At 41.8% G+C, this 25,083-nt stretch overlaps 1 protein-coding gene across 1 annotated transcript in view; it reads left to right on the forward strand.

The window, feature by feature from the left end:
• Positions 1 to 25,083, forward strand: part of Piezo (piezo type mechanosensitive ion channel component) — a 1,050,432-nt gene that overhangs the window by 299,898 nt on the left and 725,451 nt on the right. Inside the window, exons 16-18 of the mRNA XM_080275143.1 lie at positions 1,896 to 1,999; positions 16,374 to 16,516; positions 24,717 to 24,893. Coding sequence (XP_080131269.1) covers positions 1,896 to 1,999; positions 16,374 to 16,516; positions 24,717 to 24,893 — 424 coding nt within the window. The remainder of the gene's footprint in view (positions 1 to 1,895; positions 2,000 to 16,373; positions 16,517 to 24,716; positions 24,894 to 25,083) is intronic.

Consider the following 25,083-nt stretch of genomic DNA (forward strand, 5'->3'; position numbering starts at 1 on the left):
CGAACAACTCCAGTTCTCCTTCGCACTTCATCATTTCTCACTCAATCTATTCGCATCACTCCACACATACTCCTCAGACACCTCAAGTCCAATACATTCAAACTTTTCTTCTCTTCTACACCCATATTCCATGTTTCAGCCCCATATAACACAGTCAGTACCACAACCTCATACAGCCTTCTCTTTACATCCATTCTAAGTGAATGACATCTAAACACTTTTTTCATTCCTCCCAGCACCTTTCCTACTTCATTCATTCTAAACTTCACTTCTGCATCAATTCTTACATCCACAGCAACATGTGACTATAAATACTTAAAACACTCTACCTCCTCAAGCAACTAATCATTCAAAACTACAGTATATTCATCCTCCTACCATCTACCAACCTCGTACACTTCATCACTTTACTCATATTCTCATTTATTTTCAATTTCCTCCTTTCACACACCATTCCAAACTCCTCTACCAACTGTCAATCTCTCCTTTGAATCAGCCACCAGTGCAGTATCATCTGCAAACAGCAGCTGCTTCAGATTACACTCTCTACCGTCAATATTCACCAGACTCAGATCTTTACCTAGCACTCTTGCATTCACTTCCCTTACAACACCATCCATATAAATATTAAACAACCAAGGCGACATCACACATCCCTGCTGCAGTCCCACTCTCACGGGAAACCAATCACTTACAGTACAGTATTTCCCACTCTTACACATGCTCTGCTATTTACATAAATATTTTCACTCCTTTTAGTAACCTACAATCAAGTCCATACAACCTTAAAACAGTCCACAAAGCCCCCCTATCAGTTCTGTCATACGCTTTCTTTAAATCCATGAACGCCCAAAACACATCCTTACCTTTCACTAAATACTTTTCACATACCTGTCTTACAGCAAACACCTGATCCAAGCATCCCCTCCCTCTCCTAAAGCCACACTGCTCATCACCAATCACTCCCTCTGTACCCTCTGTGACTTGTATCAGAAAATAAACAACAGATTAACGAAAATCAACTGAAGTTTTAACGGAAGTTAACGATAATCCGTTAAGTTAAAAAAAATTAACAGATTAACGCGTTAACAAAAATATTAGCTTCATTATTAATGGATGAATGATTAATGCATTAATGCCCACCACTGGGTACTGGATATGAGTTGTTGATCCCTTTGAACTTGAGTAGTTTATGAATTATAAGGCAACGTAGTAATGTACTCATATGTAGAATTCCCAATATGGTATCATAATTATTGTATATTTGCAGTGTTATGTTATTTTGCAGTCATTATCCACATAAACCTTGAAATTATGTAATCTTCTTCATAACTTTTTTATTTTATTTTTTATTTTTTTTCTCTCCAATATACCCTACCCTCTCTTGTGGGGAAAAAAAGTCAAGATAATGAAGATGATTTGTAGCCCATTCAGTCCAGTTTTGCTATCTTCAGAATAGTATATTTCAAGCTTGGAAATGTTTCTTGTAATTCAAGGGTTAATGAAGGCTATGAACTGAATCCCTCAAGTTCAGCTAAATGTCTCCTAAGCTGAATGAAATAATCTAGTAGTAGTAATAGACTATTAAATATGTCCTTGAAGTGATGTGGTTGAGGTTTTTATGGAAAATAATTGCAAAGTGTTTCCTTCTGGTACAGCAAATCTTTATTGCATGTCAATGATGTTTTTCCTTGTATTATAATTTTGTCCAGACTACTTATAATGTAAATGTGGGATCCTGGCATTTCAGCTGTATGTATTTAGCATTGTAACTAATAAGCAGTATTTCTGTAAGTCTCTGTGGACTTAATAGCAAAAAAGAACATCAGAAGTTTCATGATTAATGACTGTCAGAAATTTTGTTTAATGACTACTTTCTGTATGTATGAACACAGCCCAGACCAACCTGTGGTGAAGGAACCCCCCAAGAAGGACACCAAGGCCACGATACGCAGTCTACCCAACCTCCTCGAATCCTGCACACTTGAAGATGTCAAGGGTAAGCTATATGAACACTTTAAACAGGACAGTAAAAACCACAAAACCATAGCAACATTATTGTCATTGTCGTTAGTCATTTATTACCACCTCTAGCAAAGCTGGAGGAAGTTATGTATTCACTCATGTTTGTGTGTCTGTTTGTCTAGACGATATCTCTGAACATTCTCAATGAATTTCAATGAAATTTTGTGAAAGGGTGGGCCATGGGCCAAGAAAGAACTCATTAAATTTGGGGGCAGATCCGATTCTGGATCCTATGGTACAATATCTCCAAAAGTTCGTAATGAATTTCAATTATATTTTGTGGAAGGGTGGGCCATGGGCCAAGAAAGAATTGATTAAATTTTGGGATGGATCCGGATCTGGATCCAGCATTGGCAGAGGTATGCGCTGTCTGAGTGCACTCTAGTTTATATACAATCATGCACTGCTTAACGTATGCGATACATTCTGAAAAGTAGGATGTTAAGTGATCCATACATTAAGTGACCACTGTAACAAAAGCACTGTATACTGAAGCTATATTGCACTATATTATTATACAGGTACAGTAAAACCTCGATATAACGGCAGTATACCGGAATTCACTTTTATCGGACTCGAGGAACCTACTGAACTAAATTCTTGTTTATCAGAAAAAGTCTGATAAAGCCAGAAGTGGTCCAGACTGCCTGACCACTTCAGCTATGTTCACCACAATAAGGTGATTATTGTAGAGAATGGAAAGAAGTTGTACGCGGCCTTCATGGTCTGGAGAAAGCATATGACAGGGTGTATAGACAAGGAATATGGAAAGTATTAAAGATATGTGGAGTAAATGGGAAGTTGGTGTGTGCCATGAAGAGTATGTATGAGGGAGTTAAGGCTGCAGTGCATGTGGATAATGAGCTGAGTGAATTTTCTGTCTGAATGTTGGATTGAAACAGAAATGTGTCATTTCCCCATGGTTGTTCAGTCTGTATATGGATGGGATTATAGAAGATACAGTACAAGGTAGGGCAGTAGATATTGGAGCAACCTATTTAGAAACTCCCTGTACTGTTGTTTGCAGACGATATTTCTTTCCTTCATTCTTTCCTCTTCCTTCTGCCTGTGGGTGACTGTACACTGAGTGACAAGCCAAATGGTTTCCTGTACACCAGGAGACCATTTACTACACTGGGTGGTAACCATATAATCAGATTTTGGCACCTGGTGATTTAGTGGGTAATTATTGCTCTCCAATCGGTTTGAGCCAGTGAAAGCTTATATCCAAGGGGTGATTGGGGTTGATTGCTCATGTAATGCCACTCAGGGATGAGTGAGGCTGGTCACTTTCATCTTAAATGTCGAGACCAACTGCCTAGCCCTGGGCTCCTACACTCCTCATGGGGCAATATAGGATTGGATGATGGATGGATATACTATTGTTGAATGAGGACATAGGGGAACTGCAAGGCTTGGTGAATGATTCTGGGAGTGTGTGTAAGAAATGGAATCTAAAGGTGAATGTAGGGAAGAGTAAATATGGGCTTTGAGAGAAATGAAGTCACTGAATGTACAGTGAGGCTGGATGAGGAGGAAATGGAAAATATGAGTATGTTTAAATACGTGGGTAGTGTGATGAGTAAGGAAGGAAGTTTAGAGGGTGAAGTGCTTGAAAGGTGCAACAATGAAGAAAGGTTGCTGGTTCTTTGAAAGCAGTGATAAAGTGCAGGGAAGTGAGCATGGAAGTAAAAAAAAGTCACTGCATGACACTATTGTGATACCATCTCTAACATACGGAAGTGATGCTTGGACCTTTTTGGAAGGATGCAAGTCAAGAATGAGAGCATTGGAAATGAGTTAATTGAGAGGAACATGTGGAGTCACATGAGAGACAGACTGACAAATGAGGAATTGAAGGAGTGCTATGGTGTGGATGTGGATGTGATAGAAAGCATTAGGAGAAGGCTGAGATGGTTTGCCCATGTGAAGAGGATGGAGGGCGAGAGACTAATGAGGAGAGTGTATACGAGTAAGGTGGAGGGGGGGAGAGGAAGGGTGGGGGGACCTAGGATGAAATGGAGGGATGGAGTAGAGAGGCATATGAGAGAGGGGGGATGTGAGCTGGGAGCAAGGCAGTGAAGTGGCACTGGACAGGGCGACATAGAGGCGATTTGTATGTGGCCACCCCTTACAGGATTGAGGTGTCTGGCAATAGATAGATAGATAGATAGATTATTGTAGTGAATGTATAATACAGTACAGTACTGCAGTGGTAGTGAAAAACTGTGGGTGCGATCTGGACTAATGTCTGGTATATCGGAAAAAGTCCGGGTTAGCAGGGGGAAGTCCAGATGTCACTTTTATTGGACTTACACATTTTTCAGAATGGCTTGGGGCCCCACTTAGTCTATTATAATGAGGTTTTACTGTATATAGCATATACAGTATTGTCCATTACTTTTAAAGTACTGCACAGTACAGTACAGTATAAAAAGCCTAAAACCCCTTGCAATCACTATAAATCCCCCCAATCCCCATCGCCCAATCAGGCGGGATTCATGCCCCAACTTATAAAAAGGAAGTGAAATGAGGTGCATGGGGCTTGATGACAACTATGCTTGCCGATCTCATTCCTGTATGTATTCTCTCTCTTTCTCTCTCTCATACACACACACATAGAACATGGAAATTATCAGAAAACGAGGAGTTCAAGAATGTTTTGATAATTACAAATTAAACCCAAAGTTTTCTATAAGGGAATTCAAATATATGGGCCACTGATGAGATACAAGGCATTAACTAAAATCTGTTAGCATCAGCCAAGCTAGAGCAAACACACACTGAGCACCACTCCGTACACTGACGCCTTCTTCCACCCTCCGTCTCCCAACCCCATCCCCTCCCCTCCCACTGCCTCCCATCCTGTCACCCATCAACTAGCATATGTTCAGATGCATTCTAGTTACAGCCTGATGTTACTGGGGTTTTTAACAAGTAAAATGGTGTGTGTGATGGGTTTAATCAATGTAACAATACATAATGTACATAGTTATTACTACTGTATGTTGTAATAACTTGTGGTGTAGCACACAGCATACTGATCTCTCATATTGAGCCATCCAATGCTGTCACGTTGCATTACCACACTAATTGCACTGGGATGGCCATTACGTCAGTACTGTAACATAATACAGTTGTTGATTCATGGATACGGTAAATAACAAATAGGAACTTTATTTTCAGTGCCTGTCACCGAGAAGCGAAGTTGGACACAGTGTTTAGCATATTATTTAAATCAGAAAGGATGCAAATACCTTATAAAAGGTATTCCACGTGTCTCCCTCCTACCTGGATGCATAACTGACATCGGCGATCCATAGACTGTCGAACTCATTCAGAAACCTGTGGTGTTGTATGTAGTTGACTGCATGCAGCCTGAATCTGTGGTGGTAGGTCATCCTGGGTGGCAACAGGCGTTTCATGCACTGTGGATTTGAGTTGGCCCCATGAAAAGAAATCAATGGGTTTTAAATCAGGCGACCATGCTGGCCAGGGAATGGGGCCTTCACTTCTATCCACCTGTTGGTAAATTGAGCATTGAGATAATCCCGTACAATCATGCTTGTGTGAGCGGATGCACCATCATGCATGTACCACTTGGTCCTGTGTCTTGCTAAAGGTACATCATCCAGTAAAGTGGGCAATTCATCCTCTAAAAACTCACAATAAGTTTGGCCTGTTAGGCAACCAGGTAGTACATATGGACCTGTGAACAGAGATCATCATCAATTATGCCGCACCATACATTAATACAAAAGCGATGCTGATGTCCTCTATACCATGTCCTATGTGGATTGGCCTCATCCCATGCATGCATGTTGTGGTTGTTGAATATCCCTGGTCTTGTAAAACATGACCCATCTGAGAGTAGTATCATCCTAGGAAAATCCAGATTGAGTTCTGTTTTGTGTAGAAACCACTGGCAAAAGTTAGAACCTCTTGGATAATCCTCTGGGAGCATGTTGTGCACCTTTGAAAGTGATACAGATGTAGGAACTGCTCGTGAAGTACCCGCCATACTGTAGCATGGCTGACTCCCATATCACTAGCCACGCCACGAGTGCCTGCTTGAGGATTTCTTGCAAACTTTTCTAGGATCCTCTCCTTTAATTGGGCTGTGCAAATAAAACGTGGTCGTCCACTTTCTGCAGCACTGTGCCTTAATGATCCAGTCTCTCTCTACCTCTTATTTGTGGCTGTGAATGTACTGGGATATGGCAGATGTCGTTGCGTAAATCTTTCCGCGGACAGATGACAAGCTTCCCTGGCATTTCCCTTTGCAGCACCATAAACCAGGTGCATATCTACCAACTCCTCATTTGTAAACCAATGCATCCTGTGTGCCTCAGGGAAACATGACAGCCCGATCAGTAACATAGACGATGGAGTTATAATTAAAGCACTCCCTAATCGGCACATGGTCTGGAAATAACGAACAGAAGCAGAGATATTACTTGGCATTGAGGCCTATCTCACATGATAAGTTATACAGTATCTGCCAGTTATGTAGATAAGGGCTGATTTATCGTTGTTACCAAGTTCGTGATGGAGGGTTACAATTACAGAAGTGCCCACATGTAATGCGCTCTTTGAGGGCAATGCATTGCTAATTACTGTACGTAATAATTTACGTGCACACAGTAAACTGGCATTAGGTTAGTTCGTGATGGCTCTAGCTCACACACACACACCCACCCACACACACACACACACATATACTATATATATATATATATATATATATACTGTATCTATCTATCTACCTGTAGATATATATATATATATATTTCTCTCTCTCTCTCTCTCTCTCTCTCTCTCTATATATATATATATACAGTAATCACTCCAATATCCTGAGTAATAGAGCCATCGGTAGGTTCGGTTATTGGTTTCGTCCGGATATTGGGCCCCAGCTTATGGACTTGTACTTATGGACCCTAACTCAGAGAAACACCTATACAACTCCCTCTGGACATGCATAGCACTTATTTAACACCCAAATCACATCAATAAGGCACATAAATGACTGAAATAAATGCAAAAGAAACATAATATGAGGGTTTAGAAGTATGTTCATACATTAATAAACATTCTGGTACTTATGGACCCTAACCTAGCCTAACTCTGAAAAACACATTCCTACTGCACATGCATGAGGTAAGTATAGTATGGAAAAAAGTACAGTATGAAACATTCTGGTAAGTATAGTATGGAAAAAAGTACAGTATGAAACATTCTGGCTACTTACAGCAAGTCCCTGGCCACCTCGATGAATAACCGCCTCCTCTCGGACTCTGACAGTAAGAACGATTTCCTGAAGCACTTGCAGTACACTCTTCCTGAAGTCTTGCACCGAACTTAGTCAATAACACACAGAAGTTCTTTCTCTTCACAGTGTTCACTTTAGTCCAAATAATGTTCCAGTTTAATTTAGTGTTGCACATTAACTTTTCCCAATTTTTTTTTATTTTCCAAAGCCAAAACAAAGAAGTTTATTTACGTTAAATTTTGTTTCCACTGAGTCTTTTCTCTCATTTCGAAAACCTTAACACAACACACCGTTTTTTTCACTGCACAACACTCAAAATTCCCGTGTGGTCTAGTGGAGAAGTTCTTGCTGTTTATTCACTGTCAGAGTCCGAGAGTATCACTGGCAGGCGACCAAGGGGTGCATCGCTGGGTCGTGGTGATGGCGTACCGACTGCAGAAGACTCTGAGGAAAGCCGCAAACTCACGTCGAGCGGTGACTCCACTGTAGCTGATGTGCTGGGCTGTGGCTCGGAGCATGAGGACCTGTCTTGGGGAGGCAACGGAGTGGAGCCAGGGCTTGGCACAGCGGGGGTCACGGGCCTGAAAAAACTGTCAATCGTTGACTGACGCAAGGACCGACAATTCTGGCGATTGATGATGCACTGCCTGAAAGCACGCACTTCCTCCACGAGTCCCAAGGGCCCCATCTCCCTGTCACAGTCCGGGTGTTCCAGGTAGTCTAGGACGAACTCTAGATGTTCCCGGAGTGCGCTCAGCTTGGGGATGGCTGGAGTAGTGTCCTGCTGAAAGGAGTCCGCATCATCGTCGCCTTCATCGTCGGAATCTTCAAGTTCGGGACTGACACCAGCAACCGAAGACGCGATCTCGATATCAGACAACGTCTGATACCCAGGATCGCCCTCGTCGTCGTCCAACCACTCACGAACATCGTCCACATCAACAACGTCGCCGTGCGTACGTAGCCGTGCATGGAAATCATCCACGTCAAACCCTAGAAAATCGTACTCCACATCCGTTCCGAGAAGCAGACGAGACCAACCATTTTCAAGAGTTTTCACAGGGACTTCCTTCCATGCACTAGCCCAGTTGTACAGCGCAGACTTGATGTTGTAGCGGCGAAGGTTTTCCAAAGTCCGCTTGCCTCGAGTGTCACGTCCTTCCCTGCGCTCGTCCTCGTCCTCGAGAACAACCATCACCTCGTCCAGGAACTTCCGACGGTACAGGCGCTTTGTTGCCACGATCACTTCTTGGTCCATGGGTTGAATGAAAGCAGTCGTATTAGGTGGCAGAAACATGCACCTAATACGGCCATTCTCAGCAACCAAGTCCTTGTCGCACGGGTGGGCAGGTGCATTGTCGAGCAGAAGGAGAGCCTTTACCTGGTCGCGAGGGATTCCCAGTGTCTTCGTCTGGTACTGGATGACCTCCTTGACGAAGTGACGGTGAAACCAGTCTTTGAAAATCACAGCTGTGAACCATGCTTTCAAAGAATGGTACCAGACGACAGGATGGACATCCACCACCCCACGAAGGCACCGAGGCTGCTTTGCATGGCCAACAACAACGGGCTTAAGCCGGTGCATGCCGTTAGCACTGGCACAACACAAAGCAGATATCCGTTCCTTAGAAAGCTTGCAGCCAGGTACACGCTTCTCCGTCTCCTCGGCTAGAGTGTTCGTTGGCAGCGAGCGATAGAATAGGCCAGTTTCGTCTACGTTATAGACTTGACCGAGAGTGAGGCCCTCCCTGTCGATCAAGCCTTTCACCTTGTGCCGAAACTCGTCAACTCCAGCCTCGTTAGCGTCCAATGCTTCGCCATGTGCTTTACGGTTAGTAAGGCCATGTCGCAACTTGAACGCGAAGAGCCAACCCTCGGATGCCTTGAAGTCTAGGGCGTCGTGAAGCCTTGCAAACTTCTCAGCAGCAGCCTTCAGCTCCGTTCCACGTACCATCACACCAGCTGCACGTTGCTGTCGGTACCAAATCAACATGGATCGGTCGATTTCTGCAAACTTGGGGGTAAACATAATCTTCCTTTCCACGTTGCGTTTGCTTCTCGACGAGAAGTCAGCCATGTACTGCATGAGTTTGTCTCGGGAACGTTTGATATCAAACAAAGTCGACCGGGCCAGGTTATACTCGCGGAGAATGCGGGAAGAAGACCAACCCGCATCAACTTTCTCCAATATCTCCCTCTTCTTTTCCAGAGTCAACACCACTCTCTTCCTTTTCTCAGGTGGTGGGGCCATCATCACACACACTAAGAGGAGGCCCGAGAGCAGCAGGAGGCCTCGCAGCAAGTACGGCACCACCACAAAAACAAGCACGTGGGCAGCCATTGCGAAGAGCGTAGGTCCAGTCGCAGTGAGAGACAGGCGGGAAGTGGGGAGGATGCAGCGGCGCTCTATCGGACGTCGGAGGAATGACGAACCAAAACAATGCTCTCCCGCGGCGCGCGCAGCAAGTTGAAATTACGGACTGCAAAAAATCGATTTTTAAATTTTTTTGGGGGGGTTTTCGGACCATTTTGGGAATGTTGGATCCCAGGACGATAAAGTCCGGGTAGTGGGGATGTTCAGTTATTGGGCGTCCGGATATTAGAGTGATTACTGCATATGTGTATATATATATATATATATATATATATATATATATATACACACATATATATATATATATATATATATACAGAATATATATATATATATATATATATATACAGTATATATACCTGTACTCATATATATATATATATATATATATATACAGGTAACTCGCACGGAACACGAGGGTTTCGTTCCTACCGTGCCGTGTTAGGTGCGAAATCGCGTATATTTAAACTACTCCGTATTTTGCTCCCTAGACCCCCCAAATGTGTTGTTTTGCTGTTATCTGTCACTAAAAAGAACTTTAAGTGGTTAGAAGGTTTATTTAATGTTATAACTCACAAATACAGTACTCCTGAGCAAAACTTCAACACACAAATACTGTACGTAAACACAAGGAAACATTCCGACGCCGATCATTGGTAATAAATTAGGTTAACTGGTACCAGTGCTTTAACTTACAAGTACATACCAGAACAGTACATATTTAACTTAGAAATGCAGTACTGTGATATCGAATGATTTCAGTACATAATCTGTTAGGAATGGCTGGAAAAAAAAAAAATGTTATGAATACATTTTCACCTTTTTGATATATGTTTATGGTAGTTTCGAGTTATTTTTTACGTTATCGTTGTGCCCATGCTTGGAAAAGGGAGCGAAAGAGTTGAATTTTCAGTCCTAAATGAGAAAACTGCACGTCCTCCAAGGCTAGACTCTGCCACGGGAGAATAAAGTGGAGGGTCAGTCCGATTAGCAATAAGGCCAGCTCCCACACCACGAGTATGGCTAAAAATAGAATCGTAATGCAGTTTCAGAACTAACAACAAGTCTAATTATTACGAATACAGATACAAAGCAGAAATAAATACGTTTACAGACAGGGAAAACGTATTTCTTCCTTCATAACATGTTCATCTTTCTCAATCATTTTACGTTCATCTTTATCATTTTACCTTGTTATTTTCGCAATATATATTGCTGTCTCGTAAACAGGGTGGTTTTGTGTTTTGCAAGGGAGGAAAAAGGTTGTATTTTCTGTCTGGGTCGAGATAATGGGTGTAACTATGTGTGGTTTGGCATGGCCACGAGCGAAAAAATCGTACATCCACTCATCACGATAGCCGGTGGTGAACTGACAGATGATACATGAGACGGTGAAGTCAAGGTCATGTCCCAGATTTTCGTTCACTTCCCGAAAGTTTTCACAGTTTTCTACAAGTTGCAAACCATTACAGCAAACCTGAGCAAATAGGTAAAGATACCAAGACAAAAATGTATTTTTCTCTTATTATAAGTCTTTAACGAACAAACAAAAAAAAGGCAATATTCCGACGCCAATCATGGGTAATGATATAAATCAGGTTAACTGGTTACAAGGCTTTATTTAATGCTTTAATTGCTTACAAGTACATACCAGAACAGTAAATATTTAACTTACAAATACAGTACTGTAGAAAAGCAGTACAGTAAGAGTTTAACGAACAAACAAAAAAGGCAATATTCCGACGCCGATCATAGGTAATCATATAATTCGGGTTAACTGGTTACAAGGCTTTATTTAATGATTTAACTTTATTTAAGTGCTTACAAGTACAGTACATACGAGAACAGTAAATATTTAACTTACAAAATACTGAACAGAACTGTGGAAAAAACGAACAAATAAAAAAGGCAATATTCTGACGCCCATCAGGTAAACTGGTTATAAGACTTTATTTCTTGCTTTAACGTTATTTAATAGTACTTTAAGTTGCACATAAACTTACCAGAACAGTACAGTACTGTAAATATTTAACTTACAAATACTGTGCTACTGCACTCGGGAATGTCTCACTCACTGAATAATTTCCCGCCTAGATCGTCACGTAATCAAAACAAACTGCGCGCTGCGGTGACGTTCGAGGATTTGATCTTTCAAAGGCCTCTCCTGCGTTAACTTGTAGTTTTCATAATGGTTTTTTAATCTTACGTTGTCTTATATGTATCCCAGCCCTTACCGTGTATAATTGCGAGCGCGTTCCGTGAGATCGTGTTCCGTGCGAGTTACCTGTATATATATATATATATATATATATATATATATATATATATTCATTCATTCATTGCCAGACGCCATGTATCCCAAACGGGGTAGCCATGGGCTTAGAGTTAATTGTTTTATAGGGAGGGGCACTAATCCTCCACCAACCCCACTTGACACGTAGGGATGATATCGTTTTCGTTTTCGTTTTCGTTTTTAAAGGCTCCAACATGCTTGCATGTGTCGGCCTTGGTCACCTAATGGCGGCTCTCCATGCTGCACGATCCATTGCAGCCTCCCTGTTCAGTCCCTTAACCCTAAGGTCACACTTAATGACCTCGTCCCATGTCTTTCTCGGTCTACCCCTCATAACCCCACCCCCAATATTAACACTTCTCACCTTCCTCACCCAACTATCATCCCCCATCCTCTCCACATGTCCAAACCACCTCAATCTACCTCTCCTCATCACAACACCAATACACTCCAGTCCCATCCTACCTCTCAACTCTTCCATTGTAAACCCAGCCCCTCCAGGCCTTGGACGCAGGGACGCACTGCACATCCACCTAATCATTGTCATTTCTGTACGTCTGAGCCGGCGAATGTCTTCCTCCTTCACTGCCCAGGTCTCACTGCCATACAGCATTACACTCCTAACACATGCTGCATACAAAGACCCCTTAGCACGTAGGGAGAGCCCCCTCAATGTCAGGAGAGGCAAGAGCTCCCTGAACTTCTTCCAACCACTTCTCACCCTAGCCACAGAGCTAGCTCCAGCCCCACCTCCAGCACACAACATGTCTCCTAAATAACAAAACTCTTCCACACACTCAAGAGATTCACCAGCAAGTTCAATTCTTTCACGTCTGACGATCTCCACCTGCTCACCCCGGCACGCCGTACACATAAAATCAGCATTATCTCGCAGTCTACCTCTGATACCACTACATCTCTTATGCACCCATTTATCACACACACCGCACAAGATGGAATTACTTCCCACGCCCTTGTGGCAAACTGCACATGGCCACTCTCCCTCGTCTTTGACAGTACCGCCACCAACCCTAGATATCATCACTTTTGTTTTATCTGCATTTACCCTTAAACCCTTTTGCCCCATACCATCTCTCCACTTCCTAAACCTTTCCTCCGCCTCCCTTTCATTCTCTGCAATCAACACCAAATCATCAGCATACAACAACTCCCACGGGAGTCCGTTTCTAAAGTCACGTGAAAGGGCTTCAAGTACCATGATAAACAACATGGGACTCAAGACTGACCCCTGATGCGCACCAACATTCATGGAAAACTCATCACTCAAATCTCCATTCACTCTCACCTGGGTGTGAGCACCCACATACATGGCCATAACCACCCTAACCAGCCACTCCTCCAAGCCAAGCTTTCTCATTGCCCACTTCACCACCTCTCTAGGGACTCTGTCAAAGGCCTTTTCCAAATCAACAAAAACAAAATAAAGATCCCTTCTCCTACCAATATATTTTTCCTGAAGCTGTCGAACAATGAATATGGCATCAGTGGTCCCCCTACCTGGCATAAACCCAAACTGCATCTCATCAATATTCACTCTTTCTCTAATCATACCTTTTAAAACTCTCTCCATTACCTTCATTATCTGATCTAAAAGCTTTATACCTCTATAATTCCCTCTTTCCAGGGCATCACCCTTCCTTTTATACACATTTACAATTACACTCTTCAGCCAATCATCTGGGACAACACACTCATAAATAATCCTATTTATCAGGTCAGTGACTAAACTCACCCCTATATCGCCTGAGGCCTTCAACATTTCGGCAGTCAACCCAGACACACCTGCTGCCTTCCCCACCCTCATCCTGCCTATTGCCTCACTCACAGTAGCAGTATCAATCAAAGGCCAAGGGCCAGACACTGGATCTGCTGGCTCAAAACCTTCCCTGTCCCAGTCAAACTCCTCATTCAACAACCGGTTATAATGCTCTCTCCATGCATCTTTAATATCCTCACTGTTCACCACTACCCTTCCTTCATCATTCTTCACACACTGCTCACCTATGATATCCCGATTATCCCTCTTCACCTGACCTGCCACCCTAAATATATTTTTCCTTTCCCCATGATTTAGGTTATCAAGTAATTTTCTCTGTGACTCAGACTTTGCCCTGTATACCTCTCTCCTAGCCCTACGCTTGGCAGCCAAATATTCCTCTTTGCTACCACCCTTCTTCCATTCCCGGAAAAGCCTTCTTTTCTCCTTAATTGCAGCTTCTACACCCTCATCCCACCACCAAGTTACTTTATGTCTTGGTGGTCCTCTTGTCCAGCCGCATGTTACATCAGTAACTCTCAAGAAATTGTATATATATATATATACACACACACACACAATAGAGTCGTGATTTAAGACAAAGGGAATCAGCGGTCTTACAACTACATGAACATTTAATTTCTCCCTTAATTATCCAGTAACACAATAATATCACTCAGTTAGTTACTGTTACTGGATTTCGAGATGACTGTGTTTGTTTACAACTAGTGCGTTGTGCTTTTGTTGGTCATTACTATTGTTCCCTGACCCAAACCAACCCACTTGCTGCTGCCTGTCTTGGTTGTTGTATTGACTGTTGTGTCTAGCAGCATCCATTTATTTCCTTGTTCCTCATTTCAAATTAGAACTCTGAGCATATGGTTCCAAGCTAACTTTAATTACAATGCCTAAACCACCCTGAAAGTGTTAAGAATAAAAGAAAAACATTTACTGTATTCCCAAGTAAAAAGTAAAGTTGTTGGATGAAGTGGCCTATGGTTTGGGAACTTAATGCAAATGAGAGCAACCTTCAAACAATCACATAAAATGAGTCGGGTGTGTTTATGATGTGGATAGTCCCATTGTTGAAGAGTGATAAAAAACTAATAATGTTAATGATGAGGGAGCAGTAGAATTCATGTTTTTGCATTTAGTGCAGTGAGTGTGAACAGGACTTTGTGACTGATCTTTGTTATAAACTGACAGACTTGGGACTAGAAAATTCAGCTCTTACAGTATGTGATGAGTCTGTGTATTGATGTAAGAAGTAAGGTAAGATAATTATGTGAGTTAAGTTCTTGTGAATCATACAAATTATACTGCTTGGCTGACTTGTACATTATTCAGGATTACTGCATTCGTGCTTATCAAACAAGTTGTATGTAGTCATTCCATGCTGACGATATCAGTATAGTTTTTTCGTTTATTGTTGATGACAAATGATACTTTCAAAAGTGGTTTCACACTGCATTTTTTTTTTATGACAATGCACCGAAAGCAATTCTTGGTGAAATATGTGTGATGCTGGGTGGCAATTTTTCACATCTTGATTAGGGTAGAAGTTTTTGCCTGGCTGGTACTGGGGGCATTCAGGGTTGTGGCAGTTGTAGGGTGGATAATATTATAGGGGTGTTGGAGGGCAAAACTTCTCAGTTAAATTAGGTTAAGTTAGGATGCACTGATGTGTCCAGTCGACAAGATTGTATGTAAACACACTGCCCTGGGTGTCCTAAGGCAGACATATTTGTAATTACCTGAACTGATATATATTTTTAAGAAATAATATGGGGCTCCCAGAACCTAACCCCCAATTAATGTATCTGTCACGTTTTGGCACAAATTTGCTTCAGCACAAGGTTCTGCAAATCTATCTTGTGTTGTATTAAGACTGTACTGTATTGTATGGTAGAGAGACCTGGGCATCAAAGGAAGAGGATATTTGTAGGCTCAAACACACAGAAATGACAATGATTAGGTGGATATGTAGTGCATCCATGAATGTGAAGCCTTTTGGGGGGGGAGCTAAGTTTATGATTGAGAAGTTGAGATGAAAGATGGGACTGGAGTGTACTGGTGTCATGATGAGGAGAGTTAGATTGAGATGGTTTTGGTATGTGGAGAGGTTGGAAGATGACAAATGAGTGTGGAAAGTGAGAGATGTGAACATCAGAGGTAAGGTTGCAAGCAGCAGACCTAACAAGACCTGGGATGAGGTCATTGAGTGTAGCCTTAGGGATATGGGACTGAATAAGAAGGCTGCCAGATATCAAGCAGTGTGGAGGGCCACCAGTAGGTGGCCATGACTGATGCATGCAGGCATGTTGGAGCATTTATAAACAATACAATACAAATGATATATGGACAGGTATTGTATGTGGCTGAACCATCCCATTAATCAGGGATGGGTCACATGTTTTAGATTCCCCTTTTCTCTGATATCTTCATAAAAAACCTGAAGAGCCAAAGCTTTGAAAATTGCACAGGATTACATTTTGACACTAAGGAATTTCAATCGCTCTAAATACTTTTTTTTAATTATTATTTTTAATAAGTAGCCAGAGTCTCACTTTTTGCCCCTACTTTCTTTTGTCATAATTCTTTATAGTAACTTCATACTCCCCCCTCTCCCCAGGTGTGCTTGAGCACTATGGTCAGCGTGCAGTGGGTCACATCCAGAGTGTCCTTGGGTCTACCTTAGAGCTGGGTTGGAGGTTCCTTGAGATCCACCTCATGAAGATAGTGCTTGGATCAGTCATGTTGCTTGCTTGTTATGATGTAAGTACTTTACAGATTATCTTTTAGTGACCTTATCCATGTTTTAAGATGTCACTATATTATGATTATTAGAGCCTGATAATTTTGTGGCAGCATTGCTTGTTTGAAATGATATAATGTACTTGTATGATGGAAATTTGTTTATTAATTTTTTTTTGCTTGTTTTCTCACCACAGTATGATTTTTAGGACCTTATAATTTGTTTTGACATATGTGTACTGTACTTTATTTTAGATTTTTACTGATGTGCTTGTGGAAACTGTCAAGTTATTAAAAAAAAAAAAAAAAAAAAAAAAAATGGTGTCAACTGACTGGATGCAGAGGACAGTTTTTAGCTGCCGAACTGTTTTAGGACTTAAAATGTTAACTTGTTTTTAGATTCATTGGACATCATTCTAAGTACAGTAACGACCTGGTACACGATTGTCTGGTATGCGATCGATTGCTATAGCAGTCGATTAAAACTACCCGGTTTGCCCTGTTTTGGGTTAATGATTGCAAAAATCACCTGTACAGCACAATTTTTGTGATGGTCGTGTATGATGATCCCATGTGGATGCACTGCCGTGTCTCCCTTGTTATCGGCACAGGTTACAGTACATTCATAAGGTGCTGTCGATATGCAAATCCCTTCGATGCTGATTTTCCAATGGGTGCAGCTATACTAGGTTTGTTCAGAGAGTATCTGACTTCATTTTTTTTTTCTCACCAATCAGTTGGATTATAGGGGTGGGGTTTTGTAAAGCGCAGTGCAGGACCTTTGTGCGTATTCGTGATTAATGTCAGCTGCCACAAGTGACACAGTGGCTGGCAGTCAGCCTGTGTTCATAGTCATTCACCTTACACTCATTGCTTTCCTGCGCTTGTCACAATGACCAAAAAGCCAAACAACGTTACTGCATCAAACTGTGCCAAAAACTAGATGATATGTAAGTTGAAACTATCAGGAAGATCCAGCAAGTTTTTAGGAACAAAGCCACAGAGGTAACACAAATAAAGGAGTGGTACAATCTCTTAAAAAATGGCTGAATGTCAGTCGAGAATGATCCATGTCCTGGGAGGCCATCAACAAGCAGGAGTGCTGAAATGTGAAGAAAATCTGGGATTTTGCCATTGGAAATAATTGCTTGACTGTCAGAGAAATTGCAAGAAAGTCTGGGATTTGGTCATTGGAAGTAGTTGGTTGACTGTCAGAGAAATTGATAATGGAATAGGAACCAGTGATGGATCAGCACATGAAATTTTAACGGATGGTTTAGACATATGAAAAGGTGCCACCAACTTCATTCCAAAGCTCCTTTCATGTGAGCAACAAGCTCCGCAAATGAACGTTGTTCAGGACATGCTGGACTGTGCAAATCGTGATCCAGACTTTCTGAAGACTTATCACTGGAGGTGAGACTTTGGTGCACAGATATGACCCAGAAACCAAAGCACAGTCATCCCGGTGGAAGCATGTAGGGTCGCCTTGGTCAAACAAAGCACGACAGGTCTGCAGCAAGGTGAAATGCATGTTGACAGTTTTTTCGACCACAGTGGTGTTGTTCATCACGAATACACACCAGAAGGTCAGATTGTCAACAGTCATTACTACTTCTACATAATCTGCCATCTTCATGACACAGTTCAGTGGAAGAGACCAGACCTTTGAAAAGTGGCAAGTTGGAAGCTTCATCATGACAATTCCCCTGCCCATTCTTCTCAACTGATTCAGAAATTTTGGCCCAAGCACAACATCCCACAGGTCCTACAGGTTCCCTAGTCACTAGACATGGCTCTGTGTGACTTTTGGTTATTCCCCAAGCTCAAAAGTCTGCTGAAGGGTTGTCAATTTGAGACAAGAGCAGAGATCATGACGAATGCGACGAACCACCTGCAGGAAATACTGAAAATGACATTGAAAAATGTTTCAGGCAGTGGAAAGAATGCTTGGCCACATGTGTCAAGTCAGAAGGGGCCTACTTTGAGGGGGATTAGTGTGCCAGCTCAACAGGTTAGCTATGTATTTTTTTAGAGCCAAAGGTCTGATACTTTCTGAACAGACCTCGTATGATCATTGTATAATTCTTGTGAAGCCATTCATTTGTTATGTAAACATGATTTTTAATGATTAAAGAGGCCCTTCCCCATATGCATGCCATTCCATCAGAGGCCTATCCCATCTGCATTGAATACTTGTTCAGCTACAGATGCCAAGAATATTGTTATTAAAGGTGAGAGTTAAATGCATGTAGAGAGGTGTATGGTATGTAGGAGGACTACTGGGCCTTGAGAGCAGGCTGTGAAGCCTATGCCTAGAGTCGGACCTATTAAAAAAAAAAAAAAAAATGGAAATCAGTAGAGATGAAAGCAGGTGACCAGTTACGTAACACAAGGAGACAGGGTAGCACAGCCATTGTTCTTATTTATGTAAACATTTTGTTATTTTTCATAGGGGGAGCAACAGGCACGGGTAATATATATATTTTTTTCATTTAGTAAAAATGTGAGTGAGATTTTGTAAATCAATATGAGTAGAGCCGAATACAGGTGACTAGCTACGTAGCTGTGTAGCACAAATGAAACAGGTTGGCACTGCCAGTGTACATGTTTACGTACACATTTTATTATTTTCCGCAGAAGGAGCTAGAGGCGCTGAGAATATTTTATATATTAAAAGTGAGAGTGAGATACATAAGTTAGATGGAAATGAGTAGAGCCAAAACCAGGAGACTAGCTATGTACATAACAAAGGTGACAGGCTGGCGCTGCTAGTGTGCATATTTAAACAAACATTATAATTTTCCAGACAGAGCTACAGACACAAAGAATATTTTGTTATTTATTAAAAGTTAGAGTGAGATGCATAGATAGAAATGGGTAGAGTCATAAGCATTTGACTGGCAGGTTGGAGAGAAGATGCTCCCAGTGCCCATTTTGGAAATAATTTATAGGTAATCCCTGGTTGGAAAAAAAAAAAAAAAATCAGCCTGTAGGCAATAGCCTTTTTTTTTTTTTTTTTTTTAAAGTACTGTAACTTTTTCTGTGTGAAATACGGAAACTTGTGACTTGGAAGACATGTCAGGGAAGGGTGCAAACCCCAGTCTAGTCAAAAGTGTGGTGCTACTGAGACCACCAAGGGAAAGACTTAAAGGGTAAGGCATAGCCTTTCCCTTCGTGTTAAATTGGACATTGTTAAGCACCATAAGGATGGACGTGGGATGAACGAGATTGCAGTAGCTCATAAATTTTCCCACTGCTTCTCTACACTGCACTTCTATTGCATCACCACATTGCTCTTCCGCTATATCATCATATGGCTCTCCTGCTACCTCATTACATCACTTCCCACCTGCCAAACTGCCACGCTCTCCCTTGGCCCCACCACTTTGTTCTCCCCATTGCTCATCACTTTCTCCTGACAACCTGGAATGATTGCTTAGGCCCTCTTGCCATCCTCCAACTTTGGTTATGACTCAGACCAACATACTTCAGGTGGGTGGGAGATTTTAGATTACATGAAGTATAATCCCCACTGTATCCCCATTGAAACTATGTTAAATTGACATCCATTCACATTCAGTTGGTATGCAGTTGATTCTTACTTGATATAACCAGATTGTAAATCAGGTCGTTACTGTAGCAAAACTTTTTGCAGTAGAAATATGGTGAACAGTTTTTACCTAAATTCTAATTCAACATTACCCTGTTGAATTTTGTAAAAGACCAGTATACACAGCTTTTCAGATATCACATTCTGTTCAGTGATGTTTGTGCTCAACACCACTTGGCGAATAGAACTCAAACTCACAATGGATCATCTCTCCATTATTATCAATATAGGAACACAGTCCCAACCAGAGTGATCATGCCTCACATATACAAACTACAAGAAAGCATACAGGTAAAAATTCTCTAATGAAACAGAACAGCACTTCAGTAAACTGAACACCCATCACTAACATTAATTGGCACATTACAAAGTTCAGCAACGGTATAACCAACAAAGACAAACACCACATGCCATGAGGCAGCAGAAGACATTACAACCCAAACTTTACACCGGAGATTGCCTGCCTCATAAGATAGTGTGACAGACTTAACCCACCTCTCCCACACAGACACCATCACAAGGCTCCAAGAAATAAACAGAGTTCAGCAACAAAATTAGTACAGAAACAATGGAAAACTGGAAGGCTTTTGTAAAAACACTTAGTGACGCCACAGACACCTCTCAGCTCTACAAAACACTTAACAGGATCACTAAATTAAAAACATGCACTACCAAAACCCACACCAACATCACATCCAACACCTAACACATCAGTTCCTACAAAGAACAAGCAAACATACTTGTTAATCACAGTGCCAACATAAGTTGCTTAACACCAATATGCACTGAAAAAAACCCTCTCAGCATGGGAAGTCTTTCCACTGGACCACATTGCAACCTGCTTCACTCCAGAACAGATATGCAATATGATTGAAATAAATAAATAAAATGACATCGAAGGGTCAGATGACATCAGCAACTTACACCTGAAACTTTTAGAATCATGTGCATCCAGGCCTCACAAACTTCAGCAACTACTCATAGAGGAGAGGCAATGTCTGAATTGTTAGAGAGGTTGCCTGCAGCCCTAATGGTCGCAGGTTCAAATCCCGGCTGGGACAGGGAACATTCACCACTATCATTCTCCAATATATTTATACCAAGCAACGACCCTGCTCCCTCTTCATTGTACAGACCCATAACACTACAGTACGTAGCACACTATCCAGAGTAAATGAATGCCTCATTCTCAACCAAGTCACATGCTGTGTCTCCCTTGCTTCATCACAACATGGCTTCAGAGCACTACTACTAACAAACACCTTACTGACAAATCTCACACAACAAGCATTGGATGGCATCAGCTCTACAACACCTGCACAATACACACTTCTCACAACAACAGCTATCATAGAGGTGAAGCTTTTAATGTTATCCCCTGATGCAGACTAATCACTAGTATATATGAGGTGCTTAGAATCATAACGGCCGAAGCACCAATATTTAAAAAATGAGAAGAACACCTCCAAAATCTGGTGACTTTTAAACACGTATATCTCAGGAACTAAGACAGATATTGCATTCCTTTTTGTTTCTAAATGTGGTGCAAAGTTTCAGCTATAAAATCTTATCATTTACATGAAAGAAAGAGAGAGAGAGAGAGAGAGAGAGAGAGAGAGAGAGAAACATTAATTTTATTACACATAAACAGTATACACTACACTTTTACACACACACACACACACACACACACACACACACACACACACACACACACACACACACACACACACACACACACACACACACACACACACACACACACACACACACATGCTTACAAACTCGGTTTTTCTGTCATTATGAACACTTATTATCACCAGAGCCATTGTAATCATTATCATCAATATCAATTTCATTATTATTGTCATGTGTGTCTGTGTGCCTATTATTGCTTTTATGTGCATGTGTAGATGCCTGTATGTGTACGCAAATTTGTGAACATGTGAGTTTGCAACATAATTGAGTTTGTAAGCATGTGTGTGTAAGTGTTCTGTATACTGTGTATGTGAAATAAAATTTAATTCTCTCTCTCTCTCTAATGGCATGTTTTGATTCTAAGCTCCTCATGTTAACACAAACATGGAGAACTATACCAGTTTCTGGCTTGCCAACTGTTTATCTGGTAGATAAGCTCATGTTACATTCCAGGGCAAGTCATCACAATCATGAAACTTCCCCAGTGGAGTTCCACAGGGCTCAGTTCTCTCACCCGCACTCTTCACCCTATATGTGCATGATATTCTCACACCCCAACTACCTGCAAACATTGCCTCATATGCAGATAGCATCACCATAACAACCACACACCACATTGTAGACACAGCCTGCACACTTCAACACACTGCAGATTTGGATCGAGGACAACAGGTTGATGATTGCCCCAGACAAATCCACCACCATACTCAACAGCATTAGTAAACTTGAACACCATTACTCTTCCCACATCACACTTAACAACGTGCATGTGCCACACACACACCTTCCACTAAGATTCCTGAAGTGACATATGACACCACACTCACCTTCAGGGATCAAGTACTGTACAAGACAGCAAGAGGTAGTGAACCCCCAGACTTAGTGCACTCAGAGCAACTACAGGGCCAGGCTTTGGGCAACAAAAAAATGCTTGCCTTACTCTACAAACAGTACATTAGGTCATTGATGCCCTTTGTCTTCCCTGCATGGGCTCCCATCCTATCTGATATCCACTACATCACCTTACAAATTGTGCAAAACAATGCCCTACACATCATCACAACTAGAGGGCCAGACTTTGGGCAACAAGAAAATGCTTACCTTGCTCTACAAACAATACATTAGGTCATTGATGTCCTATGTCTTCCCCACATGGGCTTCCATCCTAATATCCACAACATCATTTTACAAATCGTTCAAAACAATATCTTACATATCACCACTGGCTGCACCAAAACCACTCCCACAGCCCACTTACGTACATTGAATCTAAAGTCCTCCTTGTCCACTCTACAACATTTAACAAATCGTGCAAAACAGTGTCCTACATATCACCACTGGCTGCACCCAAACCACTCCCACTGCCCACTTACAGTGAAACTAAAGTCCTCCTTGTCAGAACCTTCCTTGATATGAGGGACATACATTTCTATTGAGCAGCTTGTGCCAGTACACAACCTCCCTGTCACTGCATAACAGACACACACAGCACACATAGGCACAAAACAATCACCACTCAAGCATTATCAAACCCTCTACATCAATATCCCACCTCCAGACACCCAACACTGTAGTCGCGGCACGCGACTCTGAGGTTGTTATTATTGTGCTTTGGCAACCTACCCCTCAACATTGACAGATTTCGTGTATAATATGAGACGCATGTGATTCGTGTATAATAATATTCGTGTATAATATATTCGTGCATAATAACATGATTGGTGTATAATATGATACGAAATCGGATGCAGTTTTGAATGGTAGGTTGCCAGGGAACAATAATAACAACCTCAGAGTCGTGCGCCACGACTATAGCAATGAAGAAGTACCCGCATACTCATTTCATGCACAAGGCAATACAGCACCTCAGTCGTAACATGTTACTACAAGCCCTTCCTCCCGACATCCACCCATTAGAGGTATCTTGAAATGATCACACTCAACTTCTTGGGGTTAACGCAAGATATCACTCAGCCCTTCTTAGCTACCAGCTTAGATTTGAGTTGAGTGGAATCATAGATGACATGTGCCCATCTTGTAGAATAGCCCATGCAGCATATCACACATAATGGAGCACTGCATAGCACATGCCACATCAAAATGCAGGCACATTAATGGTGTAGGGAACCTGTAGGACAGCCCCATAGGGGCAGTTGCTTACCTGCAGTTGACAGGTCTGCTCAGTCAGACACACAGTTTGAGCAGCAACAACAGCAAAACAGTTTTACAGCTTTTCATACACTTACAGTTCATGCTTCATGAACCAGCTTGCACTGATGACATTTTATACATTTTGCCTACAGTATTCTGCTGTTAGTATAGTGAGATGATTTTATTCAGCTTATAGTTTTTTCAAGTTAAAGAAGTTAGGTATAACCTTCATTAACTCCTTCACAACCAGAGTTCTGACTCTAAAAAACTCGTTTTATGGTGGTAGGTGGTGGCGACCATCATCCACTCACTTGAAGTAGTGCTGCCTACTTCCTTATCCTTTATCATTCTTTTTCTGTGCCTGTCCTCCTCTCTTCCTATTTCTCCCATCTTTCCTGTCACTTCTTATTGCTTTTCTTTCCTTTACAGGTGGCTTTACATTGAGTGACAAGCCGAATGGTTTCCTGTAAGCCAAGAAACCATTGACAGCACTGGGTGGTAACCATATAACCAAACCATACGTGCTCCCTACGTGTCAGCAAGTGGGTTGGTGGAGGATTAGTGCCCCTCCCTGTAAAACAAATAACTCGGAGTCAAATGGCCACCACTTACGGGATTATGGCATTTGGCAATAGATAGATAGATAGATAGATGTTTTCTGCAGGAATAAAATGAGATAATACCTCATGGGATTGAAGGGGTCTGTAACCATCATTTTTTTTTTTCCTCCTCATGACGTATTCCTTGCCTTAATTCAAGGTGTGTCCGCTGCATTGGCCCTTCGCAGTTCTGGCATCAGTGGCAGTGCCTTGCCGTGAAAGGATCCAGATTGCAATTTGCCGTACTTGTGTTGTGATCTCCTCTTTCCTCCTTATTGCCCGTATGATCTACCAAATTGACTACATTGACCCACGGGAATGGGCAGCTAACTGCACGGTAGGTTAAGCACTGTATGCAATTAGTGCCTCCAGCAATAATAATTTTCTCTGAGGATATACAACCAAACCCCCTTCATCACTGGTTTCTGTACTGTGTTTTTTTCTGGATTGCTGTCATATGAAAAACTGCAAAACACAGGTGAACTTGCCTTGATTGTAGTTGGGCCATGAGGAAATTCCAGAATATT

Source organism: Coenobita brevimanus, chromosome 60 (assembly GCF_032717465.1).
Source record: "Coenobita brevimanus isolate Jiangsu-jjx chromosome 60, ASM3271746v2, whole genome shotgun sequence".
NCBI lineage: Eukaryota > Metazoa > Arthropoda > Malacostraca > Decapoda > Coenobitidae > Coenobita > Coenobita brevimanus.